Source organism: Corvus brachyrhynchos, unplaced genomic scaffold, assembly GCF_000691975.1.
Source record: "Corvus brachyrhynchos isolate BGI_N302 unplaced genomic scaffold, ASM69197v1 scaffold416, whole genome shotgun sequence".
Classification (NCBI taxonomy): Eukaryota; Metazoa; Chordata; class Aves; order Passeriformes; family Corvidae; genus Corvus; species Corvus brachyrhynchos.
In genome coordinates, this window is record NW_008238439.1 from 2,019,670 (window position 1) to 2,046,739 (window position 27,070).

General features: G+C 39.9%; 1 protein-coding gene across 5 annotated transcripts in view; it reads right to left on the reverse strand.

Moving 5' to 3' along the window:
- Positions 1–2,408: 2,408 nt before the first annotated feature.
- Positions 2,409–27,070, reverse strand: part of PCSK2 (proprotein convertase subtilisin/kexin type 2) — a 111,288-nt gene continuing 86,626 nt past the window's right edge. For all 5 annotated transcript variants that reach the window (XM_017736540.1, XM_017736539.1, XM_017736537.1 and 2 more), the window contains 4 exons: positions 13,370–13,585; positions 12,030–12,130; positions 9,335–9,562; positions 2,409–5,710 (listed from right to left, as the gene is read on the reverse strand). In XM_017736540.1, coding sequence (XP_017592029.1) covers positions 5,224–5,710; positions 9,335–9,562; positions 12,030–12,130; positions 13,370–13,585 — 1,032 coding nt within the window. In that variant the 3' untranslated portion in view covers positions 2,409–5,223. The remainder of the gene's footprint in view (positions 5,711–9,334; positions 9,563–12,029; positions 12,131–13,369; positions 13,586–27,070) is intronic.

Consider the following 27,070-nt stretch of genomic DNA (forward strand, 5'->3'; position numbering starts at 1 on the left):
AGCTGGATACCTGTTAAATAACCTGTTCCAAATATCTCCCTTTCACAGTCTTTAAATAATGATGAGCTTGGCAGACCTTTTTTCTTGGAAATAAAGACAAACTTCCCGCATTTGAAATAAGCTCTTACTGCAGATCTTCTCAGAATAAAATTCCCTGAAGGGAGATATCCCTTATAAAAGCACTATTTGTCCTTCACCACCACAACTAAGGTATACTTATGAATGCCAACAAGCTTTTGAGCAGACTGCAGCCAAAGACTGTGTTTAGGTATTTTCTTGTTAAGTATTTCCTTGGACTGTAGAGTTTAATACTGCCACAGGATCCTGTCTCAGCCCTGTCACTTGCAGTCACATGGAGCTCCTCCACAGGACTGTTGGAATAAGCAGTACCTTTCCACCTCCCCATGCCTGGGGAAGCAAAAACCAACACTTGCAGCAACAACAGACTCTTACAGCTCCCAGAAACCTTCAACTCAAGAAAACAAACAAAAAAACACAAACAAAAAATCAGGGAAAGGAAATCTTTCACCTGTATGTGTGCGAATACTGAGCTCTACTTAAAGTGCTCATACATCATTTAGGCCTCAGCTTGACTCCAAGCACACAAATGATCCCACTAAAGCCCAGGACTTATTGAAGGGCTATATTAGATTAGTCTCTACACATTTCTTGTCCAATCCTATCCCAGTTCTCTTAAGTTTTCATTTATGCTTCCAGCACTGTTGTGCCTTTTCTTTCTGCCTGTTAGTTCCTGTCAGCTGCAGCAAGGCAGGGCTAAAAGCCATTTGAGCTGACAACCCTGAGCTTCGGAACCTCCTCACAGAACCCAAGACTTTCCTTCAGTAATAAGTTGGCTTTGGTTATTTCATTCATGAGGTCCAGGACAGGTGTACATCTGATCTACTGTGACTGTTATGTCTAGTAAAGTGGCACCTTATTCTTTGAAACAGGGACAGGTAACTCTCACAGTCACAATTTTAGTCAGGACTTTTTGTCAATGCTGTTTTATTGGAATGCTATGGGAGTAGACATGGCTTACTAGAGTTTGTTGGTTTTCAGTTTAATTTATTAACAGTGTAAATAACTGCAGAGAAGGCATTTATCAATGCCTATGCAGGCTGGGCTGTGGTGAGCTGGGAGTAACTGCTCAGAGTAACTGCTGCTGAAAGAGAGTTTGACTGCTGCAAGGTAAACAAAAAGTCAAAAAAAACCCTACCCTCATTGCAGCAATAGGGAGGCTGCTTAATAATTCTGTCACAAAACAGGGTGCAAACAGGTTCAGGCAGTACAGAGGTGGAACTTCCCCCTCTCCCAGTCCATCTGATTTCACTGCAATACAGTGGACCCAATGTTCAGAATACAAAAAGCCTCATTCAATGGCAAGGAGGCAATGTCAGGACAGCCTGGGCGAGGTGTCCACTGTGTGAATACCTCCACCAGCTTAATCTTTTTTGTGTTGTGGTGTCACCACTGGCTGCTGACCCAGACCTGGTTTTTGATGCCTGTAACCATTGCTCAGCAGCTCAGTGTGATGTAAGAACTGCTCCTAAAGTGGGTTTGATGTCATTTATTGCTGAAGGAAGTCACATCTGCATTGCCTGGGCAGCAACCAGCCGAAGTCAAGGACCAAGAAGAGGTGAGGGCTAAATTCTGCTACAATCTCTGACCTGCCTTCCACGGACACTGCAGTTGCCCAGTAAGGCCACAGGTCACAGGCCTGTGCATGAAAATTATATAGAAAACCACTAGTAGTCTCTGGTTCACAGTGACCATGCTGAAGTGTATAATAAATCTCATGATTTAGGGGCTAACCTCTTCATTAAATGCAGATTCTCAATGAAGTGCTTATGCTCAAGTTTAATGGTGAAATAGTTGCAAGCATCTATTCAACAAGACACTGGAACGAGATTCAGGTTACTAGAGGTGCATTTTCACTTCCGAGGCAACCAGAACTAGATCAGGAGGTTCCTTGCCAGCTTGTACTGCTGCAGACATGGTAAGATATAAAATGAAATGTACTTTCTGCCATGGGAACACATGAGCTAAAAAGTACCCAAAAGGTATGGGTGGAAAGTAGAGATGAAAATGGAAACAGGGGGTTTCATGTGAATCAAAGTGCTCCAAACAGCAGAGGAAAAAAATCTGCTGTAGCATTTCCTTGGGACCAGAGCTGCTAATGAGCTACAGTGCAAAACTGTCACGGTGTCTATTCCTGATCATCGCCTTCCCAAAGCAGCTCAGCACCTGCACTGCTGCTGCCTTTGCGGAGCAAAAACATCTTGGAGCCAATGGATTTGAACCACGTAAATAATGCTATGTAAATAAAAACAGCTCCTCCCAGCCTGTGGCTTGACTCTTGTATGTCCTAGAGTTTCACAGAGTTAACATAAAGCACTTTACTCTTAATCTGTTGCTATCAACTCTTTTGGAGTCTTTATTTTCTCCATATCCAGTATATGCAGGATACACATTTCTTTATCAGTGTAAAAAGTAGAGAAGTAGGAAGTCATCCCACTGAGAGCAGCATTTTACCTCCCGTGTACCTTCAGATAGGCGATGATGATAGGACCTGCCAGTTTGTAACAGCTCTTTATTTTGCTGATATTATCAAACATCATCACAGGGCTCACCTGTTTTGCATCATGAGCTTCATCTTTCCCTTTATTATAAATACTAACAAATCAACTTTATCTTCCATCAGCAATACCATAAAAACTCAGTCTAACTGGACATAATTTTCAGTGATCATTGAAACAAAAATCCCCAAGAATTTGAAGTAGATCTCTATATTGTATATACATCTAGTTTTATATATATAATTATATCAAAACTCACCACTTCTGTATATCACTCATTATTGTGATTTTTCAATTACTAAATTATGTCAGCATTATGAAAATATGAACAGCCATCTAGTTATTTTGCTGCTTCATAAGATATTTAATAATTGAACAGAGAACTGCAAAATTACATGAATGCAATGGAAAGTCATGTACATGTTCATTTAAGAATTCCACATGGACTTTTCTTATTCCAAAACTTTTCCACATTTTGGAAGTCCTGTAAAAACCTTCAGTAATCTCTTTCTTTGATCACATACACACAAAAAGTTACGATGTATGTGTATTATACCTTACATACCATATGTAATTCTAGACATATTTATATGCAAATATATGTAACGTACTCTGAATATATATATCGTATGTAATATATATATGTATATATATACACAGAGAGAGCAATACCACAGGTGTGTATGTATTTAGTCATACAGGTGTATGCATTAATATATATATGGTAAATTTTTCTGATGGGACTGCTGCACGCAACGAGGAACCTGTGAGTAGTGTGAGGCTGCTTGGCTTGGCTTTAGGGTGTAATTCGCATAGACTTTGAGTAGGTTGAGCTGTTTATTTTTCATTTGGAAAAGGAAAGAGCAGGCCTCTTATGGAAAAATAAAAGATGGATATTCACTTGAATTAACAGCACAGGTTATACATTCTTAGGTGAAACACGTCCACCATAGAACCTTTGGGTTATGTTTTTAATTTGTTAGACAAGTATTTACTTACTGAATGTGTTTCTACTACTATGCACCGGATCAACCAGGACAACTCTTATTAAAACATCTTAGATTAATACTCTGCATATTAAAAATACATAATAAAATTCTGAAACTAGTCACTGCTAAAATGTAGATCTTGGATCCTGCAAAGATCTGAAATACCTGCTTAAAATTACCATTTGAGTAGGTCCACTGATGTGGTTTAGTGTAAGTGCCTGAATATTTGCAGAATCAAGACCCTTTATTACTCAAAGGTTAAATTTAGGATCTCACACCTGAGAACATGTAGTGGTTGCTTCCATAAGTAATTCCACCAGGGAGAATGTTATATTTTGCAGCAATAGCTAGAGCATATTCTGAGGGTGAGAGAGATGGACTTTAACTCATGTCCAAAAAACTGAGGTGGGACTGACTTTAAACAGCAAAGAACAATGCCAACAAATCTTCCCAAATACACTACATTTTATTTCTCAAGAAGGCCAATTTTGCATTACACTTTAATAACTTCAGCATATTTTTCTCCTTAAATATATTCGTATAACATAATATCAACAAATATGTAGCTTTAAAAAAAGAAATTTAAATTAAAAATTGCTTTGGGACTTAAACTGTGTGCTTCAAATTTTCCCCACAGCAGTTTACTGGCAGCTAGGTTGTAAACCCCAGGAAACAGGTGTCTGTGGTTGGTACTGCTGACACAGTGTCATTTTACAGTGCTGGAGAACATCTCAGTAGAGAAACCAGCAGATGCACACAAACTGCCAGAAATCCTACCGCTTATCCCTGTGTGCTTGTTCTGCTGTAAGATGGTAAATTGATTTAAATTGCCAAAATTGCAAAACAAAAAAAAAAATCAACACAGGAAAAGAACCCCTAAACCAACCAAATTTAAAAAACTCCAGCAAAACTGGGACTTGTGCTTCTAGAATGCCCTGACCCAGTTTGCAAATCACTTCTCCCTGCTACTCAGCTTTGGCATCACTTTGCCTTCCTTATTGCATGTCTGTTGATCCATCCTGTAGCTGAATTTTGTATGTAGTGTAACTGTAGTATGAAAAAAAACTCCCAAAAAATTGCATTTCTGCAAATTGGATTGGTGAATTTTCCTTATCTCTGGATTATTTCTTTTTGTGGGGTATAGTGCTACTTTAGTTGAACCCAATGGAGGAAGTCTCACTGAAGTCAGTGATGCAGAAGGAGCTGTTAGACAGTTAAAGACCTCACCAGACAATCTCTTTGTGATTCTCTCTCTCAGTGTCATTTTTAAAAATGTGCTCATTATCACCAACTTCCAATGTTAAAATTCACTCTTTTTTTAATACAAACTTCTACGACAGAAATATGAAGGGAAAAGACATTAACTTCTTTGCAGGTTATTACCTATTTGTATGACACAAAAGAAAAATCATCATTTACAGTCACAAACTGTACATAGTATTTGGTGGGAGTATATTTTGTGGTTTAGAGCTAAAAAATGGACTGCTTCAGTGGCAATTTAAATAATTACTGACAAGATATAAGACTTTAAAATCAAAAAAGGGTGATAATTTGGCTACAGAGACAATCATTGTAATACATCTAACAGAGAGGTTTGGATAGTAGAACAGTGAGTAGAGGGGTCTGGGGAAGGAAAGACACTGTCATGCAACACAGCACTAGTTCTTGCTCAGTATACTCTTCAGGCTTCTTTCCACCGCTTCATCTAATTCTTCTTCCAGCTCTTCCTTCTTGGACATGGCCAGTTTGGACTGATAATCTTTTACTATTTGGTCTATATACGGTGCGCTCTGAGTCCCGTGCAGCATCAGTGTCCACTCCTTCAGCACACCCCGCTGGGGCTGGCTGCCAACAAACCCAATCTCCAGAGCCCAGGTGCCTCGGGGGTCTTCTCCCCAAGTGTGAGTGGTCATGAAAGGCCATTTGTCAAAACCCACCTTGGAGTCATCATCCCGGGGGCGCCAGCTCAGCAAAATGGACTTTGTTCCCATTGGTGAGGTCATGTTGATATTGAGGTCTCCTCGTCGAGTGGAATTCACAGTTATGACTGCCTGGACATGTTCAAGGTATCGGACAAAGTTTTCCTTCCCCTCACACGCGTCGGTTGTCAGTGTGAGGACCAGTTTGCCAGTTGGTGGTATCTTTCTGTGGATCAAAAGATAATTGAGCAAATTAAAACAGCACAACATGGCTTACTGGGTTTTGGTGCCTCACAGAAACCATCGTATTATTTTTCTTATTAATACATGAAAAAGTAAGGAAATAATAGTTGCAAACTTAGCCAAAAAGTGAATGTTCTCTTTTTAGAAAATTACACCAAAACCTTAATTTGAAAATAATTATGAAATGTACACCTACACGAAGAGAGAAGTAATACAATTAAGAAGCACATACTGCTCTTTAAGAACTAACATAAATGGTTGTCTTCACTTATCACTCCTTTATTGGGTAATTGCATAATAATGTGTATACTCAGTAAAAGAACCGTGAGTAGTCAGTCATGTCAGTTTCCTTAAATGACAGCAGCAAATGGCTCTCTGGTGTTGGAGGAACCAATTGCACAGAATTTCAGTGCAGTCACATTAAAGCCTATGTTCTTGTTCTGCTTTGGAAACCAGCACAAACGTGGGATCCCAGAGTCGGTTTATTTGAAAAATACTTTTTCATGAAGATTTCTATTCTCTAACAGCTCCTGTACATGAGCACATACACCAAGGAAAGAAGTCGCACGTGTTTACTGAGTTGCCAAAGTGCTGTCTGGCCCAAGAGCCAAGGCTGTCAAGTGCCTTCTAAACCCCTTGGGGTCAGGATGCAACTTCAATTACCCACTGCCTCAGAAACTGGCTGGCAAAACACATGGAAAGTGTAAAAATGCTCTACATCTTCATCATCAGTGTTCTGTGAGCAGTGTGACATCTTCCTCTGTCTAAAAGAAATAATTGAAAGACAAGAATTATAGCAATCATTAAAAAAGGGACTAAGTCACAAAATACTCCAGTCACCTTGTCATTATCTTGTCTTTCAGTGGCTTCTCCCTGACCTCAATTCTGCAGCCTAATTGAGAGTCTTCTGAAGGGCATTGATCACACTGTGGTAATGAATACCTTCTTTTCAAAAGAAATCAGTACCAGCTTTTTCCCTCTGCTAATGAAATATTGTCTTCTTTAGAGACCAGTGAAAGCATTTAATTCAAGCCTAGCTTCCAGGAATTCTTTTCTTCTTGAGAGGAACTCCAGATATTAGAGCTTAGTACATCACTAACTGGCTCAGGCCTTTCATAGCGTATTACCTTCTTGGAAGTACTTGCAGAGTAAAACGTCATTCAAACCCAGATCCTCAAGGCATTTAAACACCTTAAACTGAAAAACCTGTGTTGTTCTGAGTATTACGGAGCAGAAGTTGGTATAACATAAATATTGTATAGATAAAATATTTGAGCATCTAAGACACTTGAGATACTTACTTTACATGCCAAAGCACAAGAAAAATGCACTACATGGAGACAGAGGTGAAGGATCATAATTTCAGTTGCCATGTGCTTGCAGTTTATCTGCATGGGAAGCCTCAATCTCAACTTGATCTGAATTCCTGTTGTCTCACAGCCTTCTCACACAGTGGATAAAGCTTTGTCAAACACTGCTTCATTCCCAGATATGTGATAAGTGTTTTATCTCCTCCAGTTAATGAGGAGGGACATCACAGTGTGAGTCTTTTCTTCCTGTCAAGACTAAAACCAAAGAAACAAGGGCAATGTGTTCCCACTACATCTGCTCTGCAGACAGCTTGACAGCTGTAAAAAGCTTTTCTCTCCACCTTCTCAAGTACTGCAGTGCAAAAGTTCTCTCAGCCCTCTAAAAACACATGAGAAAAGGCTTGCTCTATTTCCTCCTTTCATATTAATTAGGATCTAATAGTCTCTGCTTCACTAGACTAATTATTGTAGTCCAGGTGAATTTTCCCAAAGAAACAAAAAGAACCAGGGGTGGTGGAAAAAGCCTGACATAAAGGAGCAGAAGTGAAGACAGCTATTCCACAGCCTTAAAATGTGCCGCTGCCCAATTTATGTGTGTGTATACATATAGTACATCCATTGCATAGTACCCAGTGGGAGATTATCTATAGTATATCCACTTCTGCATGTGTAGTACCTAGTGAGAGATGAGCAGGGGGAGCTCCTGTGTGCTCCTGTTCCTCAGCTAATGGACTACATTATTTTAAAACTTTCTATTTCCCTAAACTAGCCAGAACCCTTGTCAGGAAAAGTTCCTATTGCTAACAAGTGTTTCTATTTTAAATACTGATTGCTTTCAGCACACCGTATATTCTGTCTATTAAGTATTTCCTGGCCTTTTGCTTAATTGACAATGCTGCTCTGAAACACACCTCCATATCAACTACTCACCTTCATAAATCTATACTAAATACATGTTTTATGTATACAAATATCTATACTTAAATACAGAGAAAATATATAAAAAATGTCGCTCCAGCAAACCAAAATGAAAGAATAACCCAATTATCCACAGCAGAAGTGCAGAGTAGTCTTCATTTCCAAGGAATCTCTGGAGATGCTGCGACTTAGCTAGCTTTGTTTTTTACACCTCATAATGCTTATTATCTCCTGTCAGCAACATTTCCATTGGGGAACACAAATCTTACAGCAGTGCTGTTAATATATAGATATGTCAGGCAGTTGTCAGGGTGGTACTCTTACAGACTACAGAAAGAAATGTTCTCTCCTCCTCTAGGATGATCCCCATTTCACTAAATGGAGCTGCCCTAAGATAAATAAGATTATGTGTCTGCACTTAATTATTAATAAACTAGAGATATATTAAAACTAGCTTCAGTATTCTCATTTGTTTTTTACCTGTGAGCATGCATAGGCCAGATAAATTAAAACTCAGACCTCAGCTGTAGAACCTTGGATCATGAAAATTCAGTCTGGAAGGTTGGGGAAAAACTCATTCTTTGCCTGGTTGAGCTATGTGCTAGGGTAGCATCCTAGTCTGTTTTCTTTTTCCAACAGAATAATGTTGCCTTCAAAAATGGCACTGGAAAATCAAATTTCAAATGGTATAGATATAATTCAGGCCATTATGAGGTAGTATTTAAATTACTTAAACTACAGCTGTTGTAGTCAATTAGTATTAATTCATTCATTTGTTGACTCATTCACTTTAGCACATAAAGGTAAATCAGAAAATAATCTGACTACCTACCCTGCAATTAGAGATTTGAAGATCTTAAGTGCAATTAAATGCTGTAGTGTTCAAACTGTATCACTGGTACCTGCAGATGATTGTTTCAGTCTTCTGGAGATAGAATTGTCTGCTGAAGAATCTCACAATCAGATATGGCTTGGCTGATACATATTTCATGTGGCAGCAGTTTATGTAATTTACAGTGCCAGTCTCCCAGATTTTCATTTGGGGATAGGCTCTTTATTCATAGAAACTTAGGACAAACATACCTGTGAGTGCCCAGGAGAAATGGATGTTGCTATTAACACTACTGGCACTAGCAATGAGGATACAGATGTGCTATAGAATGTACTCCTCCAGCAAGTCAGGAACTGAAAGATCATGTAGTTTCATCAAGCATTGTTGATAAAAAATATTTTATCAACTTATTACTGGTAACATTAGGGTTACTTAGAAAAAAAACTTCATTAAGTTTCTTTGACTGTCTTTGTCAACATAATTGTATGCTTGCAGCCTCCCACATGCCTGGAAGAAGCCAAACACATCCACTAGACTATTCACTTACTCAGGTTCCTGTATTGACCCTCCAACACAATGGAATCTCTCAGGAACAGTCTTCCAGTCTTTTGCCATTTTAACCATTGCTCCTGCATCTAGGACACCATAGCCAAACAAATGGTTGAACTCCAGCCCAACGCCATTCCTACGCCACCTATGAACCTCATCATGAAGCTGGTTCCTCTTGGAGGTGAGCACTGTCAGATGCTGCATGTCTCTCCATGTCAGATGCAAGCTGTGGAAGAGCAACATGGGAGACAAACATTACAGTATTTCCAAGCAGATATTAAAGAAAAACTGTGTTTGAGTAAGGCTTTGGGTAAAATTTGCTTCTATGAATAATACCAAAATTGTAACTACCCACATATCAATAACAAAGCTTCTACTGATCTCATGGGGACCAAAATAGGTTTGAATTATATAGTACTTTTCCAAATATGTTCTCCAAAACTGCAAAATCATTTCTGATTAAAAATAACTTATTTTAACTAGACATTATAGATCCAACATGCAATTTTTAAACTAACAAAATGAGTAAGATATTATACCAGATCCTGAGAAAAGTACAAAAAATTAAAAGATTATTAAAAACTTTCACCTAGCTTTCCTCTTAGATCTTGCCCCCTTTTTCTTGCCTGCTCCTCCTTCTTTTCCCATGGACCTTCCAAGATGCAACCTGAGAAGCCCCAATCTGGGCATGAAGCAGATGAGCTCTAACGATCCAGGTGTTAGTAGTGTCAGGATTCTGTGAATATGGATATATGGGCCATGGGTGTCTATAGCTTTGCACTGTAAGGTATGGCAGAGGTTTGTCACCCATGTTATATTAGCATGGATGGATGCAGTCAAGTAATATTTGCCTAGTTTCAGTGGTTATTTTTCATCATCTCCTATTGTCTTCCTAGATGTACAGTGATTATGATAACAGGAAGGGCACTTATTATTCTAAAAAGCTTTAGAACTGACATTCTAATTCTACATAACTAAAGCTATTCCAGTTGTTTTATGATGAACTCTTTCAACATCACAATATGTCTGATTAAAACCATCAGCCTAAAAGGATCTGCTTTTCAGCTTTCTGTGCCCCAAGTAATAAGCATGTATGCATGCTGAATGTACACCAGAATAGCCAATTAATGTCATTCCCCCAAGGTGACACAAGAGAGCTGAAAAGAAGATATCACTTACATCATTCTTATTGAAATCTTTTAAGAGCTTGCTACATATCTTAGAGCTGTACTTTCTATTTCATAGATTGGTCTGGTTTGAGAGACATGTCAATCCTATATTGTGTATGAGCTGACAGACATAATGCAGGCAAGAACAGGCTTCATGGGAGATTGTCAGTCATTCCCAGGAAGGTTCATCCAGGATAGTTCTGCACAATACAATTTAATAGAGCCAGAAAGAAATAGGAGACACTGAAAGCTCCTTCTCTCTCCAGTAGCCTTCTCAGTAAAGCCTAGAAATTCTAGTGCAAGCCAGGGATGTTAAGTCTAATTCCTACTGATGATAATTTGGCAGAGTACAGTTCTCAGAAAATTCATTAAACGTTTATATTTTTATGGCCACATTAATATATTACATAGCAGCTGTCCCACTGAATGAGTTTGATAGTAGAAGGAATGATCGTCCAAAGCTAAACATTTGGCATGTGTTTTACATGTATAAAACCTGAAAAATGAGACTTGGTCCAAGTCATGCTCTGAGCATGATAGTCATTGCTAATGTAAACTTGGCCTCCTCTCACAGATCTTCATTATTCTGCACTGTTGAAGGAAACTATGCACGTTGTACTCACTTCATGCCATGGTTACAGCAACTGAAGCTCTGTAACTAAGTAAATACTGCCTCAGTTAATGAAAAAATTTAACATAAAGTAAAAAGCTGGTATAAATTATCATAAGGAAAACTTTTCCTAATCAATAGAGAAGAAGATAACGATTCCAAGATATACAAAAAATTCCAGTGTCAGGAATACCATGGAGATGGTAAATAGACAATGGAAATTTATTCCTTCATGTAACAGAGCACAGAAGCAAGCTACCAGCAATGAGTTAAGAAAACAAAAAAACCATTCTACACCACCATTGCCAAAAAAATATTGAGGAACTGATTGTTACTGGATTACCTAGGTGCCAAATACAGACAATATGAAAAAGAACTAGACAACTTCAAGGAAGATCAATCTGCCTGTGGCTATTAAACAGGAGAGACCAACTGCTGTCTCTACAAACTATGGATTGACAAAGCTCTTGTTGAAAGATCACTCTTAATCCCTGTTCTCTGTCCTCTCCCTAAGTATCTGTCATTGCAGACAGTACCCTGGCACAAGATGAACTCCTGTCTCATACTACAGGTTCATTCTTATGTTTTTGTAGGCTGAGCATTTCGCAGAGGACATGTGGAGAAATTAAATAATCTCTTCCTCCAAACAGTGCTAGAGAAGTCTAATCCCTGGATGTAGAGGATGGGGAGGACACAGAGAGAGCCAGACAGCCAAAATACATCTGCCATGTGACTTTGGCAAGGCTGTTGCTCCATCTGCAAGTCACTATGCACGTCACTACTGTATGAGGCGGCTTTTGAGCTGGTTATTGCAGCCTCGTGCCATAGCCAGCCAACTGAAATGATGAACACCATTAAACAAACCACAGGCCCTCTCCTCTCTAGAGCTCATGAGGAATTTCTCAACAGCATACTTAGCCTCCAGGGCAAGGGCGAACACTCCGGCTGCTTCAGGGGCAGCTGCAGACGTGCCTGAATGACGCAGGGTGCAGTTGCCATACAAATCTGTTGTAGCCTGCAATGATATTATATGTAATTAATGAAACCAGCTATCCCTTTTTCGTTGCAGCTACAGACTCAGAAAAATACAGGAAGTGGAGTTTGTAAAGAGCCCTTGCTCTTTAATTGTGTTTGGGCCCACGATCTGTTTTCTTTTTTGAAAGAGCATATCAATTTAAAACCACAGTGAGACACATTTAGAGCATAAATGAAAGAGCAAGTCATCAGGTAGTAAACCAGTGCTCATTACCACTTAGAACCCATTTATTTCTTATAAACTCAGTTTAACCAAAGGCCTTAAATTCCTTTCTGATTACCAAAAAGATTTGAAACTAGAATTGTTAACACTATTGACTTTTTAACATTTGTCCAACTCTAGGACCAGCAGCAGCACCAGGCTTCTGTCTTCTGTGCAGATTAGTCACTAGCAGAAACCAGTAGAAAACCTTAGAAATGCATTTTATCGCAGTAATTACAAAGGTGCCACAGATCATCTTGGCTGGTATCATCACAGAGCTGATATGAAGACAGAAACCAGTGTTCTGTCTGCTACTGCATATGGGTATTTAGGATTGTGCAATGTGTCTTGGGGGTTTGAGACAGGGTCATGGAAAATGTACAACAGCTTTTGGCAAAAACTAACCTTGAGTTAGCACATCTGCATTTTCCATTCTGTAAACTGAACTATGTCCTGGCTAGTCTGACGGTGCTGAAGAGCTGAAGAGCAGTGATCACCACAGTGGAAGAGAATCCCAAATACAATTGAACAGAACCTGCCTGTTTTCCAGCTGTAAGTATGGCCCTGCAGCAACAGCAGGCTCTTGTGGTCTGAACTCCCATATATCTTCTGTGGGTGACTAAATGTCATTCTGCTCTGTGCTGCTTGTACAGCAGAAGTCTGCCAGTACAGGTAAATATGATCTCAGATGTTAACTTAGATTTTTACAGAGACCTTTTGTCACACTGTCCTCCAGGAAGAGGGCAACTGAACTTCTAAATCTGGTTTCTGATAAAGGAAAGCACCAACTTTCCTTTGAAGCTCTAAGAGATGGAAGATCATTGCTGTTCTCAGTATAAATCCCACGTCTTCTCAGCTGACAGTTTTGGCACCATCACATACTGCAGATGAGAAAATATTCATCTCAACAAAGAACCATCTGCTGACCCAAAGTACACAGAGTTGCAATAGGTCATGCACATAGACATATATCATGCACAAATATAGCAACAACAGCACAATAGTATCAGGACTCACCACGCCAGCCTCTGGATTTCTCTTCCTCCCATTACTAAAGGTGGAGGCTAAGGTTGAAGAGCAGCTTTCATCATACAGAGCTGTCCGTCCATCGTTTATGGCAGAATTGATGGAGATTGTCCACATGCTTGATGCATAACCATCGCAGTTACAGTCATCATAGCTGCCCCCATCTCCAGAGGCCCAGACATAGATGCTGCCTTTTCCACCCCGGCCCTGTGAGAGGGGAAAATCGACCCTCTGGATTTAAACAGCAAATAGAAGATAGCAGCAACTTTAAACTGCTGAAGTACTCAGGCCTGAACAACTCAGGCCAAAGTTGACTCAGACGACTCCTGAAAATCATGTAATAGACACTGTCTCTGTTAGTCATTTAACAAAAGAACCTTGCATACAGACTGACCATACCACTTTAATGCCTTCACATGACCTTGCGTAATTATCTGCAATATATGTTAATAAAGACATCATTTTAAGAAACCACCTCAGCTGACATCACCAGATGCTTATTTGCAAGAAACCCCTACCCCCACCGTGGCCTGGGCTCTGGCCAAGCCCTGGTCCTGGCTGGTTGGAAGGTATTTTATAAAAGCTGGAACCCTGCCTTGCAGCAACTTTGGAGACCTCACTTATGAGTGGACACACTGTGTAAGACCTCCCAATTCCTGGGAAAGTTCTCCAAATTGCCACTGTAACAGGGGCTCCCCAGCGACTGCGGGTTCTGGATGATTGTAAAGTATTTAGGAAATTGGTGATGTGTCTTCCTCAATCACTATTCTCTCTCTTTCATATAGTACTGATTAGATGCAGTATCTTGCTTATTTTGTTTGTTGCTAAAGCCAAGCACATAGTAAGCTTTTTGTTTTATTAAATGTATCATTTTACCTCTGTGTTACCTTAATATTAGTAGTAGAATAAGACCATTCTTTATTGGTGTCTGTGTCATTTAAATCGCCCCCATCAATTGGCAAAACAACTGTGCATCTAATTGTAAAGCTGAGCATCTATAAAGGAGAAAACTGGTACAAACAAAACATACATCAAGCTTCAGATGAAATACACAGACCTACACAGGTTATTAATCCAGGCAACTGGCAGCCAAAGCCAGTTCTGCAGTCTTGTGTAAGTAGAGCACTTCCATTTATCTCCTGGTTTGCTTCACACCCTGAAGGCTCCTGTGGCAGATGCTAAGACATTTTACGGATTCATCAGCATTTATGTCATGGTCTAAGTGTCATGAGGAAAAGTGTTCTTCTAAAAGGGATATAGGTCATCTCACAGGCGGGGTTTGTAAGATCCAGTTAGGTTCAGACAATGGCTAAAAAGCTCTACCAGCACCTTTTTCTCTCAATAGATTTCTTTTTCCAAAGGTATGATTGGCTCGGAGCTGTTTTTCTGCCAAACCAGCTTCTACTTCTAAGGAGAAAATAAAGTTATGAGACCATAAAAATAATCTACAGAAAAATGGCCCAGCAATTATGTTGAGATGGACAGGAGTGACTGAAGCTGAAGGGTCACTATAAAGGCTTCCTGTTAATTAAAGCAAAGAAATCCATACCCTCTCCCCAACTTCCAGATAGGCAGGGAGTGCAAAGGGATCAACTCAGCTCCTTCTAATTCCATAATCAGAAAGAGGTAGGAGCTGCCTGAAAGAGAGTCAGATCTGAGAACTACAACTCTCAGGGAAAGATCAGTGCTATGGAATTCAAAGCTCAGATCTCCAACTGATTCCAGCACAGCAACCACTCTGTGTTTAGTTCAAGTAATCCAACATTTACTTCCAAGAGGACCGCAAGTCTGCAAGGCTGGAATTTAACACACTGTTTAGATGCACTGAGCAAAAGACTAAAAAATTTCTTCTGGCCTTCTCAATGCCCAGCATGAAATAGAAGTTAATGAATATACAAACTTAGTAACCTGCAGTGGCATTTTAATAGGGAACCTTTTCAGTCAGGATTTTAAATCAAATCTGAGTTCCCAGCAGTACCTTCTATTTTTCATTGCACCCCACAGAACAGAGCAACCTCATTATTTCAAGCACGTTAGTGAGTTGCATTATAATCCACTGAATTGCACAGCAGGTTTGCTGACACTGGGATATGTAACATCTCAGGACACAGATTTTCATAATAAAGATAATGACTATGAAAAAGCTCACTGAAATCCATCTAAGAACTTCCACAAAGAGCTGGTATCAGTCGAGTTTTAAGGGAGGATGATATTGTTGCAAAAATATATACTTTTAAGAACAAAATCATGCTAGCAATTTATTTAAAAAAATAAAATAAAAATCAGTAGAACAAGACCAGATACACCTTTTTTCTCTTTGACTTTTTCCATATCCCACCTTGTGCTCTGACTGCCATTAGTTTACAGGACCCAAACATGGTCTTTGGACTGCCTTCAGAGGCTACATCCCAATCTTGCCACCACCATGCCCACCTACACCACCATACCACTTTGCAACCCTCCACCTGCTCTGGGCAGCCTCTGTCCCAAAAAAAGCAGGTAGCTGTCCAACACAGAGATCAGGTGGCTGCTGGTGGCAGGAATGGGATGCTTGTAATGTGTGGACCCATTCTTAAACAATCTCCCTTCCTGTCATTTGAAAGGGAGAGGGAACACTTCAATTTCACGTGAGAAATTCACTGAAGTGCTAACAAGAAGTTAACCTCTGCAGTGTCCAGAACAGAGAAAAAGACTTAACCCTGCTCAGCAGGACTGTTCCATGTTGCCAAGTATTTTACCCCACAGATGGGATTCGTGGCAGAATGGCAGAAAAAGCATGTAACAGATTGCTGGTATGAAGCAAGGGGAATTCACAGAGGAACTGAAACTCTGGGAAAGGTTTTTATGCATGCAATTTCTGCAACTTGAGAATGGCCTCAGGATATCACTTTCATGGGAGTCACATCCACAAGTGGATCTTAGTGTTAAAACCTGTAATTCATCTCTTAATACTCAAATTTCAATTGCCTTTCTTCCTAGCCAGGACTGGAAAAAGGAGCAAATACTGCTGGAATAAACTGATAGCAGCCCAACTGCATTATTTGCAATGATGCTTAGGACTTCTTGTTTACATGTCCCACAGCCAGACCCCACAGTGGGACTGTTTGCACAGGCAAAGTTGTTTACATGTCCCACAGACCCCACAGTGGGACTGTTTGCACAGGCAAACTGTTTGCTGGCTGTTCTCAGGCATCATGTAATTTACCAGACAGAAATATATGGCTTCAGGAGAAGAGAATTTTCAATTCTCTGGATGGTAGTAATAAAACAGATCTAGTCCTGATCTAGTGGGTGGCATCCCTGCTCATGGCACGGCAGTGGGTTAGAACTAGATGGTCTTTAAGGTCCCTTCCCACTCAAACCACTCTATGATTCTACGATAAGCCAGAAAAAAAATCCCAGTTGGGTTCACTAAGCATCATATTTAAAGGGAACTGAAAGCTCCTATTTGCATCTCAACCTTATGTGAACCTAGAAAATATTACTAGTGATTCAAGCTGCTGTACATTTGGACCAAAAACAGGACTGGAGAAGGCAGTAGTAACATACACTATAAATACCAGAGGGAGCCTGAAGGAAGAGTCAGGAAGAAGACAACACCAGCAAGATTGTACAATACATTTTAAAGAGTATCTTTCCTCCAGAATCCTGTAGAAACCTGTTCATTTCCTCCAAAAGTGATGCATAGCCTGGCACTTGCTCTTCTGAGCCATCTGAAGATGTATCTCATTCAGAGCTGAAAATCGACCTTGGTGCATTTAGTACAAGCCCAAGAGAGGCCCAGTTCTCAATTCAGGTTAAACCAGAACTAAATTTTGGGCAAGGCTGTATGTTTAGTAATTCACAGATAGTTCCTGAGAAGCTCTCTTTGAGAAAACATCAGGTTTTCTATTTCCAGTGTCCTTGGTGGGAAGCTGCTCTACGAGGAAAAAGTATCCCTGAGAAATATTCTTACCCCTTTTCTCATCTTCCACAAGTGCACAATCCCAGAGAGATGTCTTTACTGAACTACCTTGAAAAAGTGAGCTGGCAGAAGACTTCAGCCTTTCTCACTTTATGTAACTTCAGGCATATCTTAAACTATTTTTTTCCCCCTTGTTATTGTCTTTATTCATCATGCTTGCTGGGCTAGTACCTGAGCCAGTGTTTCCCAAAGTTTTGATTGTTGGATCACACTTTCCAAAGAAAAATGGGTGTATTTGGCAAATAAATCTCCTCCAGCTTCCCTGACTTTTCTCATCAAGGCTGGCAAGCTCCCGTATGAGTAACAGTCTGACCTCTAACACAGCATGGCCTCTGCAATGGCTTCTCCAGTTCTCTCACTACCCCCCAGCCACTGGCTGATAATGGGTGGAAGGAATGTAACAGCCTTTAGAGCACATTTTTCATATGGACTTGGCCTAATGCTTCAGTTGTAGATCAGAAAAAACAGCTTCCAACCAATACAAATTCAAAACAAAGAACAGGCTCCTGCCCTGAAAAGCAAAGTACCCGGGAAGGACAGAATCAGGACACCAAGCGGCAGGTAGGAGTGGGGTAAGAAGAAAAAAAAGCGGCACCTGACTGTGAGGAGGTTTACATGCAGTGAAAAGGTATTTCAGGATAAGGATAGCCAAATGGCTTGCTGATGTTTATGGACTGTTTTATTCCTATGAAAGCAAATTAAAATGGAGCATATTTGAAAAAAATGCGAAAAAATTATTGAACTGAAAATTGCTTTCGGCAACAAATTCAAAGCACACATTATTTTATATGCATCTTTCTTTCTGCTTGACATATGATAGCTATTTTGTAATTCTTCCTCCTAGGAAAACAGAGGTGTTTCAGCACCTTCTCTATAATTTAATACTAATTTGTGTGCTGGCTATGGCAAGAGATAAACTGGTTTTCCAGGAAAAGCAAAAAATTCTACAGTTTCTTCTCATCTTTCTCAGGGGTCCTACTGACTTATGAATAGGACACAGTTAATTTCTGGCCTCTATTAATTTTGATTGCATTTTCCTCTGAAAAGAGGATTCCTTTCTCTTCATGACTGAATTATGTGAAAATCCTTACACGTTTTGTAATTAAAACCTGCATCCTTCAGTAATGACTGCTAATTATTGCAGAAAGTATAGTTTGCAGCCCACACAGGTAAAATGAAATCACCATTGTATTCCCAGCCTGGGACACGCCAAGGCAAGGACAGACTGGAAGAGCTATGGGACCACTTTTCTGCTGTCGTGAGCTGGTGGGGAGCATCAGCCTGCTCCCAAGACCTCCCTCCATGAGATTACACAGAGACCTCGTTCTGCCTTGGTCTCCCCAACCTTCTTTTTCACTGGCAATCTGGCTATGCAGTATAAGCCAGCTGGAGGCAGCAAGTCCTTGGCGTCCCTGAACTGCTGCCCATTTTTTGCACTGTCAGGGTCTTCTGGAGCCTGCCTGCATGTTCCTGCATTCCTGACATCCCCCACTCTCCTGGCTCCTCCAGCTGCCAGGATGATTTGCCTAGAGCAATCTGCTAGCCTGTGACTTCTTGGATCCCTTTGCTCCTTTCCTATACTGATGACTTGGGGACTGTTAAAACCTGAAGCAACATCTAGGCAGAAACATTTCTGACAGCCAGCCAAGTAATCTTGATTTAACCTTAGAGATACCAAAGTTTAGGCAGGAAACATATCTGGACTGCCAAATTTGCTACCGCACAAGTTCAGAGGGACAGCTACCTTGTTTTAGCTGAATGCCTTTGCATGTCTAGATCCAGTTCCTTCCAAAAGCCTGGAGATACTGAACTGTAACCGTAGAAAAGCCCAGCACAGCCACAAGTCATGGAGTTCAGCTCAGAAGAAACAGCAGCTGGGTTATCCTCTCAAATTCACCACTGATGAAGGCCCTGTCCCTTCCCTGCTGGCCTGTCTAATCTTCCGGTATTCAACAGTGGAAGAGGAAAGGCTGTTTTGGCAGGAGCAAGAACTCAGTTCAACATTTGGCTACTGTGCAAAGGATAACTGTCACTTGGAACCACATTTCAGTCACGCTTCTCCTGTTTGTGTCCCTTTCACATTTTGCTGTCTTTAATAACTATCTGTCCGGTTTGTCCTAGCAGATTTCTGAAACTATTTGGGTCAAGTAATAACCACCAACTCCAAAAGACTGCTGCATATGAGACTCTCAAAAAACCTAAGCCCTATAATTTGTAAACCCTAATAAAAGGCTTTCTGTAACTTATTTTAGAATTGGTTGCAGAAGAGTACTGAACTCACATCCACCAACCCACAATTAATTGCATAATTGTTAATACCTCCTTTGGCTAAAAATAATGCTTGAGCCATTTTCTACATCTAAATTGCTGTTGAAATTGGATGGACTTCTCTCAGCCAAGAGAAATTAATGTAAAATTATACTTTTGGTGAAGAGGGCAGCATTAGGTCTCAGTTAGGGTTCAGTCTAGCAGGGAAATGAGGAGGGAACTTTGAAAATGCTAGAGCAAAAATTAGCCATTCCTTTTTTGCTGGATGCTGGGCTGTGTACCACAAGTGATAAAATAACAATTCTACAGGCCTAATTCTAGTATTGATAATATTTGCAAAAAAATCAATCTCATCCTCTTCTCATTATCTCTGAGCTAGATTATCACTGAGAAAGACTCTAAACACCTAATTTACTCTTTACCAGTGACAATGCTGATTTCCTTCCCAGCATTCCCAAGTGGTGTGACGAACTCTGGCCTCATAGCTTCACCTGTGCCCCTGGAAGCACTGTGCAAAGGTTCCCAGCTTGCAGCATTAGCCTTGCTGGGAAGCTAAACCGTCTATCTGCCAAGATGTGGCACAGAGATTAGGCAAAAAACACTCTTGAGGGCAGAGTGAGACAACAAAATTAACATTTTCAGGCTACATTATTGTCTTGCTTCCTTAGAAAACATCCCTGTCAGATGACCAGGGTTCAGAATTCCAAGCAGATACAACATGTGTGGGGTTTTAATAAGGTTTGATTTTATCTTACATGAATAAGACAAGGCATGGAATTATAATGCATATTTCAGACACAATGGCAATATGATAGTAAAGGGCTCCCAAGTTATAAAGAAGCTTATTGGGCTTCCTCAAAAATGGAGTCATCAGGTTGCCATATCATAAATTTCCCTGTCCTCACTTAGCTGTTGAACAAATAAAATTATTTTAGAGGTATCTAACTGTATATACTTGTCTTGGGATGACCTTATGATGTGTATCCCATATTGCTGCCTATGCCCAGAAATTAATTCCTGTGCCTTTCTATGCCTCTAAACTGAGCCTGAGAGGGGGAAGGAAAAAACTGAGCAAAACTTTTTCAAAGCAGTTTGCAGCTTGTTCAAGGTCACACACAGATAGCAATTTGTTTTCCCCACTGCAGCAGGGGAGGGAGGAAGCACCCGGCTTGCTGTTTCCCGAGGACAGTTTTTTTGGCCAGTGGTTCAGCTGCTTTGTTCTCCAGAGAGAGACTGAGAGTTGAATTTTTCCTTCTCTGGAATTTTGGATTTTTCTCCCTTTTCTACTGGACTGCTTGATTGCTTTAACATCAGAGCACATATTTTCCTTTCGTGTGTTTGTTAAATAAATAGTTTTATCTTCTTCACTTTCCTTCGAGGAAAATTTCTCTTTCCCGAACCTGGTGGGGGAGGCGTGGTTGTGCCCTCTCTCAGAGGATATATTTCTGAATTCGGCCAAACAAAGAAATATATACTTTTCTTTGCAGAGTATCTTAATACATAACAACCAATAAGCACCATACACAATACCTTTACATTTGCCTATAGCCTATCATAGCTACTACCATCACCATATTATAGTCATTATTATCCAATCACAAGAGTAAGTAAGTTACAATTCAAGCTTACAATGGAAAATTCTCAGACCTCTCTTTTTCTTCCTACTTCAACATTTCTTGTTTGCCTGCCATATCTCTCTTTTTGGTAAAGACATGTTTTCTATTTACTTATGCTCTTCTTGAGACTTACTTACTTGGTGAAAAACATGTCTTTGTTTGTAGTCACATACCTTTGTCCTATTCATAAAAATCTCCTTCCAACTCATCTCCAACCTTTGCCTTCTCAGTTACTCAGCAGTCAGTGTTTCAGCAAAACATCTTTTACTCTATATCAAAACTTGCTTCCATTTCTACCTCATCCTCAGTTTCTACATTCATAGATCTTTCTGCCAAGCCTACATATCTGTGAAACTTTCTTACCAAACTTTCATCCTCCCCAACAGTATCTAACTGTATATACTTCATTAACATGCTATTTTCAAAGAACAATAACACAATTTCTGTGTACTTGGAGAGAGGTAAATGAGAAATATTTCCTTTTGTGTTTTTACATTGTATTTTCTTCCATAATTGGTAAGCCCAATTACAAAGCCATGATGTGACTATGAATTCTTAGTACTGCTCTCCTGGTAATTTGCACTTCGGCATTACTTTCTTAGGTAGCACTACATTAGGAAAGCAATAATGTTTTCACCAGCACAAGCACGAACAGATCATGTCTTATATATTCTGGCTGAGCCAGTGAAGTCTGAAGGAATTAATTCAGTCCATGAGCAACACCTCACAACCTCCTAATACAAAAGCCTACATCATAAAAATGCAATAGAGACCAGTTTAGTTGATGACTTATTTTTATTGGCTTAAATTCCAATAACTGAAGCTGTAAAAAACTGGACTCACAAAACGGCAAATAAGAAATTTTTACTGGACACTACACTAAAGACAGTATCTATCATAAAATATGAGTGGAATTACTTCTTGACCTAAGCTGTCTTTTCCTGTTTAAGATGATGGCTGATACAACTCTGAATGCAAAGATACTAGAGAACAAAAAGTCTCTAATTAAGAGAGATGTGTTGTCACAGGATTTCCACATACCATCTCTACCTCCCTCTCCAAGCTTTCTAGCCCCCAAAGTGGGTAAGCACAGCTCAGACAAGGGATATGTAAATCACACAGCATTGCTTTGTCCAGTCACACTATACATACAATGAATGCAAGGCCTCCTTGTTAGGCAAGTACTGTATACAGACAAGTTTCAACCTAATCTTTAGGAACTAGACGTTTTTAAAGGTCCTCTCCGATTACATCTCAAGTATGTCTTTTCTAGCAGCTGAAAGTTGCTAGAGTAGTAAGAGTGTTCACCTGTGTCAGGCCAGTGCTGGTAATTGCCAAATACTCGTGGACCTTTTTGTGTATGAAACTCTTTTCAATCTCTATTCTCAAATTCTTGCTAATTCAACTGTGAGCTCATTTATCCTTGCAGTGCAACTACCACTACTCAATGACCCAATCACTACTGTCCCTGAACTAAAGCCATGAGATAACACAGTGAAGACAGATCACATTAAAAAAATGAGTGGGATTGTGTCTTAGTAACAAAAAGCTGCTTGAGTACGTTTCCCAATAACTTCTGATTACATGGGTTATGCTGACACCCAGTTCACACACACTACCCCTTTTGTGTTCAGCCTTAGATATACTGTTAGTAAGAGCCCATAAAGGAGTTGCCAGTGTGATGGTAGATTGTGTTGTCCTTAACTGTGCTATTTTAGTGCTGCCTCTATTAATGCTATTTACCTTCCAAGCGGAGAGCACACACAAGGAACGTATGATTAAGACAGAGGGCAAGAATGAGTTTAACACATACCAAGAATGGATAACAGAAGAGGAAACGCAGGAAAATAGAATCAGAGAATAGTTTGGGTTGGAAGAGACCTTTTAAAGGTCAGCTAGTCCAACTCCCCACTGCAATGAGAAGGGATACCTTCAACTAGAAGAATATATATCAGAAATAGAAGATCTGTTGGCCTTAGCCCACCTAGTTATAGCTGGATGGCTTCAAGACATAAAAATAGACATATAAACATGAAGTTCCACAGTTTCTGCAGTTTTTATAACATTGTCATTATCAGGTGACTAGTTACTCCCACATCTCAGTAGCTCTGGAAGGAGGAATTCTGAAGGACAAGACAGTGGAATGGAGATTGTGGGAGGGATGAAACACTTGGCAGTGAGTTCCTCCTTGAGCTGGGCTCCAAAGTGTGGTGGCAGCAAAGCAAACATTACCTATGTTTGTCAATTCAATTAAATGCATCACTCCCACTTACTGATTTTTTTTTTTATTGCATTAGAAGCAAGGATATTAATCTTGCTCCATGCAAGAGATCTTATGTTGCCTTCTAGGACATTTGGAAATATTGCTTTTAGTTTAAGAACATATTTTTATTCTCAGCATGTTGCTTCCTCCTCACCAGTATTTCAGCTTCATCATTAATTTGTGAGCCGTAACTCTGGTGAGAATCAGCTCTAGGCTGAGAAAAGGAATTCCTACATTTATTTGTCTCTCAGTTTACAAAAGACACTTTTTGATAAGACAGGAGGGTTATACTGAAAAATAATCATAAACTAGATTTACATTTTTACAGTCAATAGAGAATTGGATGCATATATTATAGACCTAAACTAGGTAAAAGGGTATTATACCAAAGGCATGTTAGTCTTCCTTTGCATGCAGCCAACTCTGTAGTGGGTTTTTCAGAGCACCATGAGAATACCCAGCATCCACTGGTAGTTTGAAATATCTCTAGAAAATCTGGCTCTCCAAAAAAACCAGATCAGAATAAACTATACCCAAAAAAACCATTATATTAGGAAATGTAATGAGCTAAAGAACGGTAAACAAAGCTATGATCACAACAAAAAGCAAGTTACTTGGGGTGGAACTGTCTCATCTTCTGTGCACCTATTGCTGGGAGATAGCTGGGATACTGCCACTATAAGATAAAGTGTAATTGCCCCTGGACAACAATATTTTTTTAAGGTAGAATCCAGTATCATTCCTCCTAATTCTGCAATGGCCAACAGAACTGTTTTACTAATGCAGGCTCTCCTGTTAATTTTATGTCTTCTGATAAGGTATGAGAGCAACCCTTGGCAGAGCACAGCTCACTGTCACTGTTCTCTCGCTTTCCTGAGCCTTCAACCTGAGTGATCTCAGGGCCCCTTCTGCAAATTATTTCTTGAAGAGAACCACAAACACTTCTGAGGGCAAGGTATTAAAAAAGTAATATGCCCAACACTCTGAGTATGGGACTCCAACCAAGCACTAAAACAGAAAAGAAAAATCCCTATGCCAATATTTAACATTCAAAGAGAAGGCTAATTCCAGTGTAACTCCACAAATTAAAGCAAAGGGAAATATGACAGCAAGTTAATTCAAAGGTATTTTATATAACAAATTGCAAAAAATCCTCATGATTATGATTTAAAATCTGCTTCTCTTGAAGGGTACAATAACTGTAGTTCAGTTTTCATTCTCCCACTTTTTTGCTACTTTTAGACAAGTTCTCCGTTGGAGGAGGACAACGCAAAAATTACATGGAAACTTTTCTGTGTTCACAGTTTATATCTGCTACAATCAACATTAGTGGAAGAGAGATCAAGCAACTATAACACATCAAGGTGCTGCTAAAACTGTCACACACCTAAAAAAGATTCTCCTCAAAACCAAAGTGTTTAAGGGGATCTTTACAGAAACACTAGATAAATTAAAATCACAAAAAGAAACACAGCCTGTGGAAGGTTTCTGGACTTCAGAGGGACTCTGAATTCATCAGAGGTTTGTACAGTTTGTACTACAAAACTGAGCAGACTCAGAAGGAATTTGTGACAAGTCTTCCAGTGTTATTGCATACATTGCCAGTTTTATGGGCAGAAGCATGAAGATGACTATAATCCCTCTGTTATAGGCAAAACATCTGAGGCTCAGCATTTGAGAAAGCTTTAGATGCTTCACTACTTATCACAGCAGTAGATTTAATTATCATGTCACAAAACATGGTAAACTGAATGTGCTGCTTACAGTGAGCTGGTGATGAAGAGTGGGAGAATTTGGCACAAGTAAAAGGAAGAAATAATTTGGATGGAAAAGTGAGTAATTGTGGAGCTCCCACAAAAAACCATCCCAGATGTTCTGGGTAATTTCAGATCTTGTCAATACAGAAACCCATCTATAATCAGCCAAGGGGAGGAGGTTCATTCCCTACAACACCAGGGGTAGCCGTGGTTGTCTTGGCTGCATGACACTGAAGAGGTGGAAATGAAGCAATGGAAGGTTGGTTTGTTTGGGCTAATTTATATTCTTTCTGAGTTGTGGCACACACATTTCCCCCAATCTTCTTACAGTGTACTGTTGGAATTGTAAAAAGAAGAGAGGCCCGGCAACTCCGGTGGGGGGAGTTACTTCCAGACCAGCCAATATGGTTGATAAGAGCAAAACTCTGTTTATTAGCAATCCAAAGGCACTTATATAGTATACCAGCTTGTTAACTCTTAAGTGGCTTAAAACTTATCAAAGCGCATTTCTACTTCTACATAATTGGACTTACATTGGCAAGCTTCTACAGTTATGATTAAAAGAATTCAGAGTTTATCTTCCTTCTCTCTCGGTCTTACCTACACAGCTGTACCTTCTCAAAACTCCCTTCTTGTTCCCAGCTTGGTTCTCACAGAGATTTTTCTCATGGAGAGTTTTTCTCACACACAGGCCTTTTGCTTCCAGGCCTATTGCTTGTATAGTTCTTTTATTGATCCCATAATTCTATGAATGATCCATGCCCCGATCCTTTAATAATTGCAACAGTGTACAAGTTAAACAGATTACAGGATGATACTGAGTGTCTTTTACAAAGACCCCAGACTACTCCTAGAAGGAGGTTGAACACAGTATTATTAATAATATTACTAGTCCTACAGTAATCAAATGCTACACAAATAAAATTAGCCATGAATTTAAATGTAGTAACTTTAACCATCCCTCTATGTTGAGACCGTCTTCTTTTTTCTGTAATTGTGTAGTTAATTGATGTAACTCACTTATCTGCTTGTGAAGTAGGAAAAAGTGGTTAGAATGATTTATACAGCACATACCTTGGAACCTTTCACAGCCGTGGCTGTGAGCTAATGGTAGAAAATCAATGGCTGCTTAATCTTGTAATATTATATGTCTAACACTAATAACACACACACTTAACTCATTGAGCGTTTGCAAAGTCATATTAAACTTATCCCTCTCCCAGCAAGCAAGTTTATGTAATATAGCGTAAGCCCTGGCTGCTAAGAGTACCAGGTAAAAACAAAAATGCTAACTAAATCAACTGCTTTTACTTGATCTAAATGGGCAGACAGCTGATTGAAAATGTCTGCTAATGCTCTTGTTTCAAGACAGTTAAAAAACAACTTTTCACTTTACTTCTGTGTTTGGTGTTATACTCAAAATTTCATGCAATATACCAAAAATTTATGCAATTCTTCTTCTTAGTTTTGTCTTTGGAAAGGGTTCCCCGACACCCACCACAGGTCACTAGCAACCACCCCGGGCAGCTGTCACATTTGCCCTAGAGTCTCACTATTTCTCCTGCTACGGAGAGTGGTGGATCTGGCAAGTCCTCAGCTCCTTCACTCAGCCATGTCTGCAGCCTCTCTCAAGGCTCTTCAGGACAGGTCTCAGAGTCCCAGCTGTCGAAGTAGTGGCCTCACTTTCCTCAGGAGCTGATGCTGACTGTGCCTTCTCGTTTCGGGGTCCTGTAGCATGGCACCACTTTGCTGGGCACAGCTCTGGTCAGTGATGCAGAGATGACTTGTCCCTGTTGTTGCAGGACATTCTGTAGCATTGCAGTC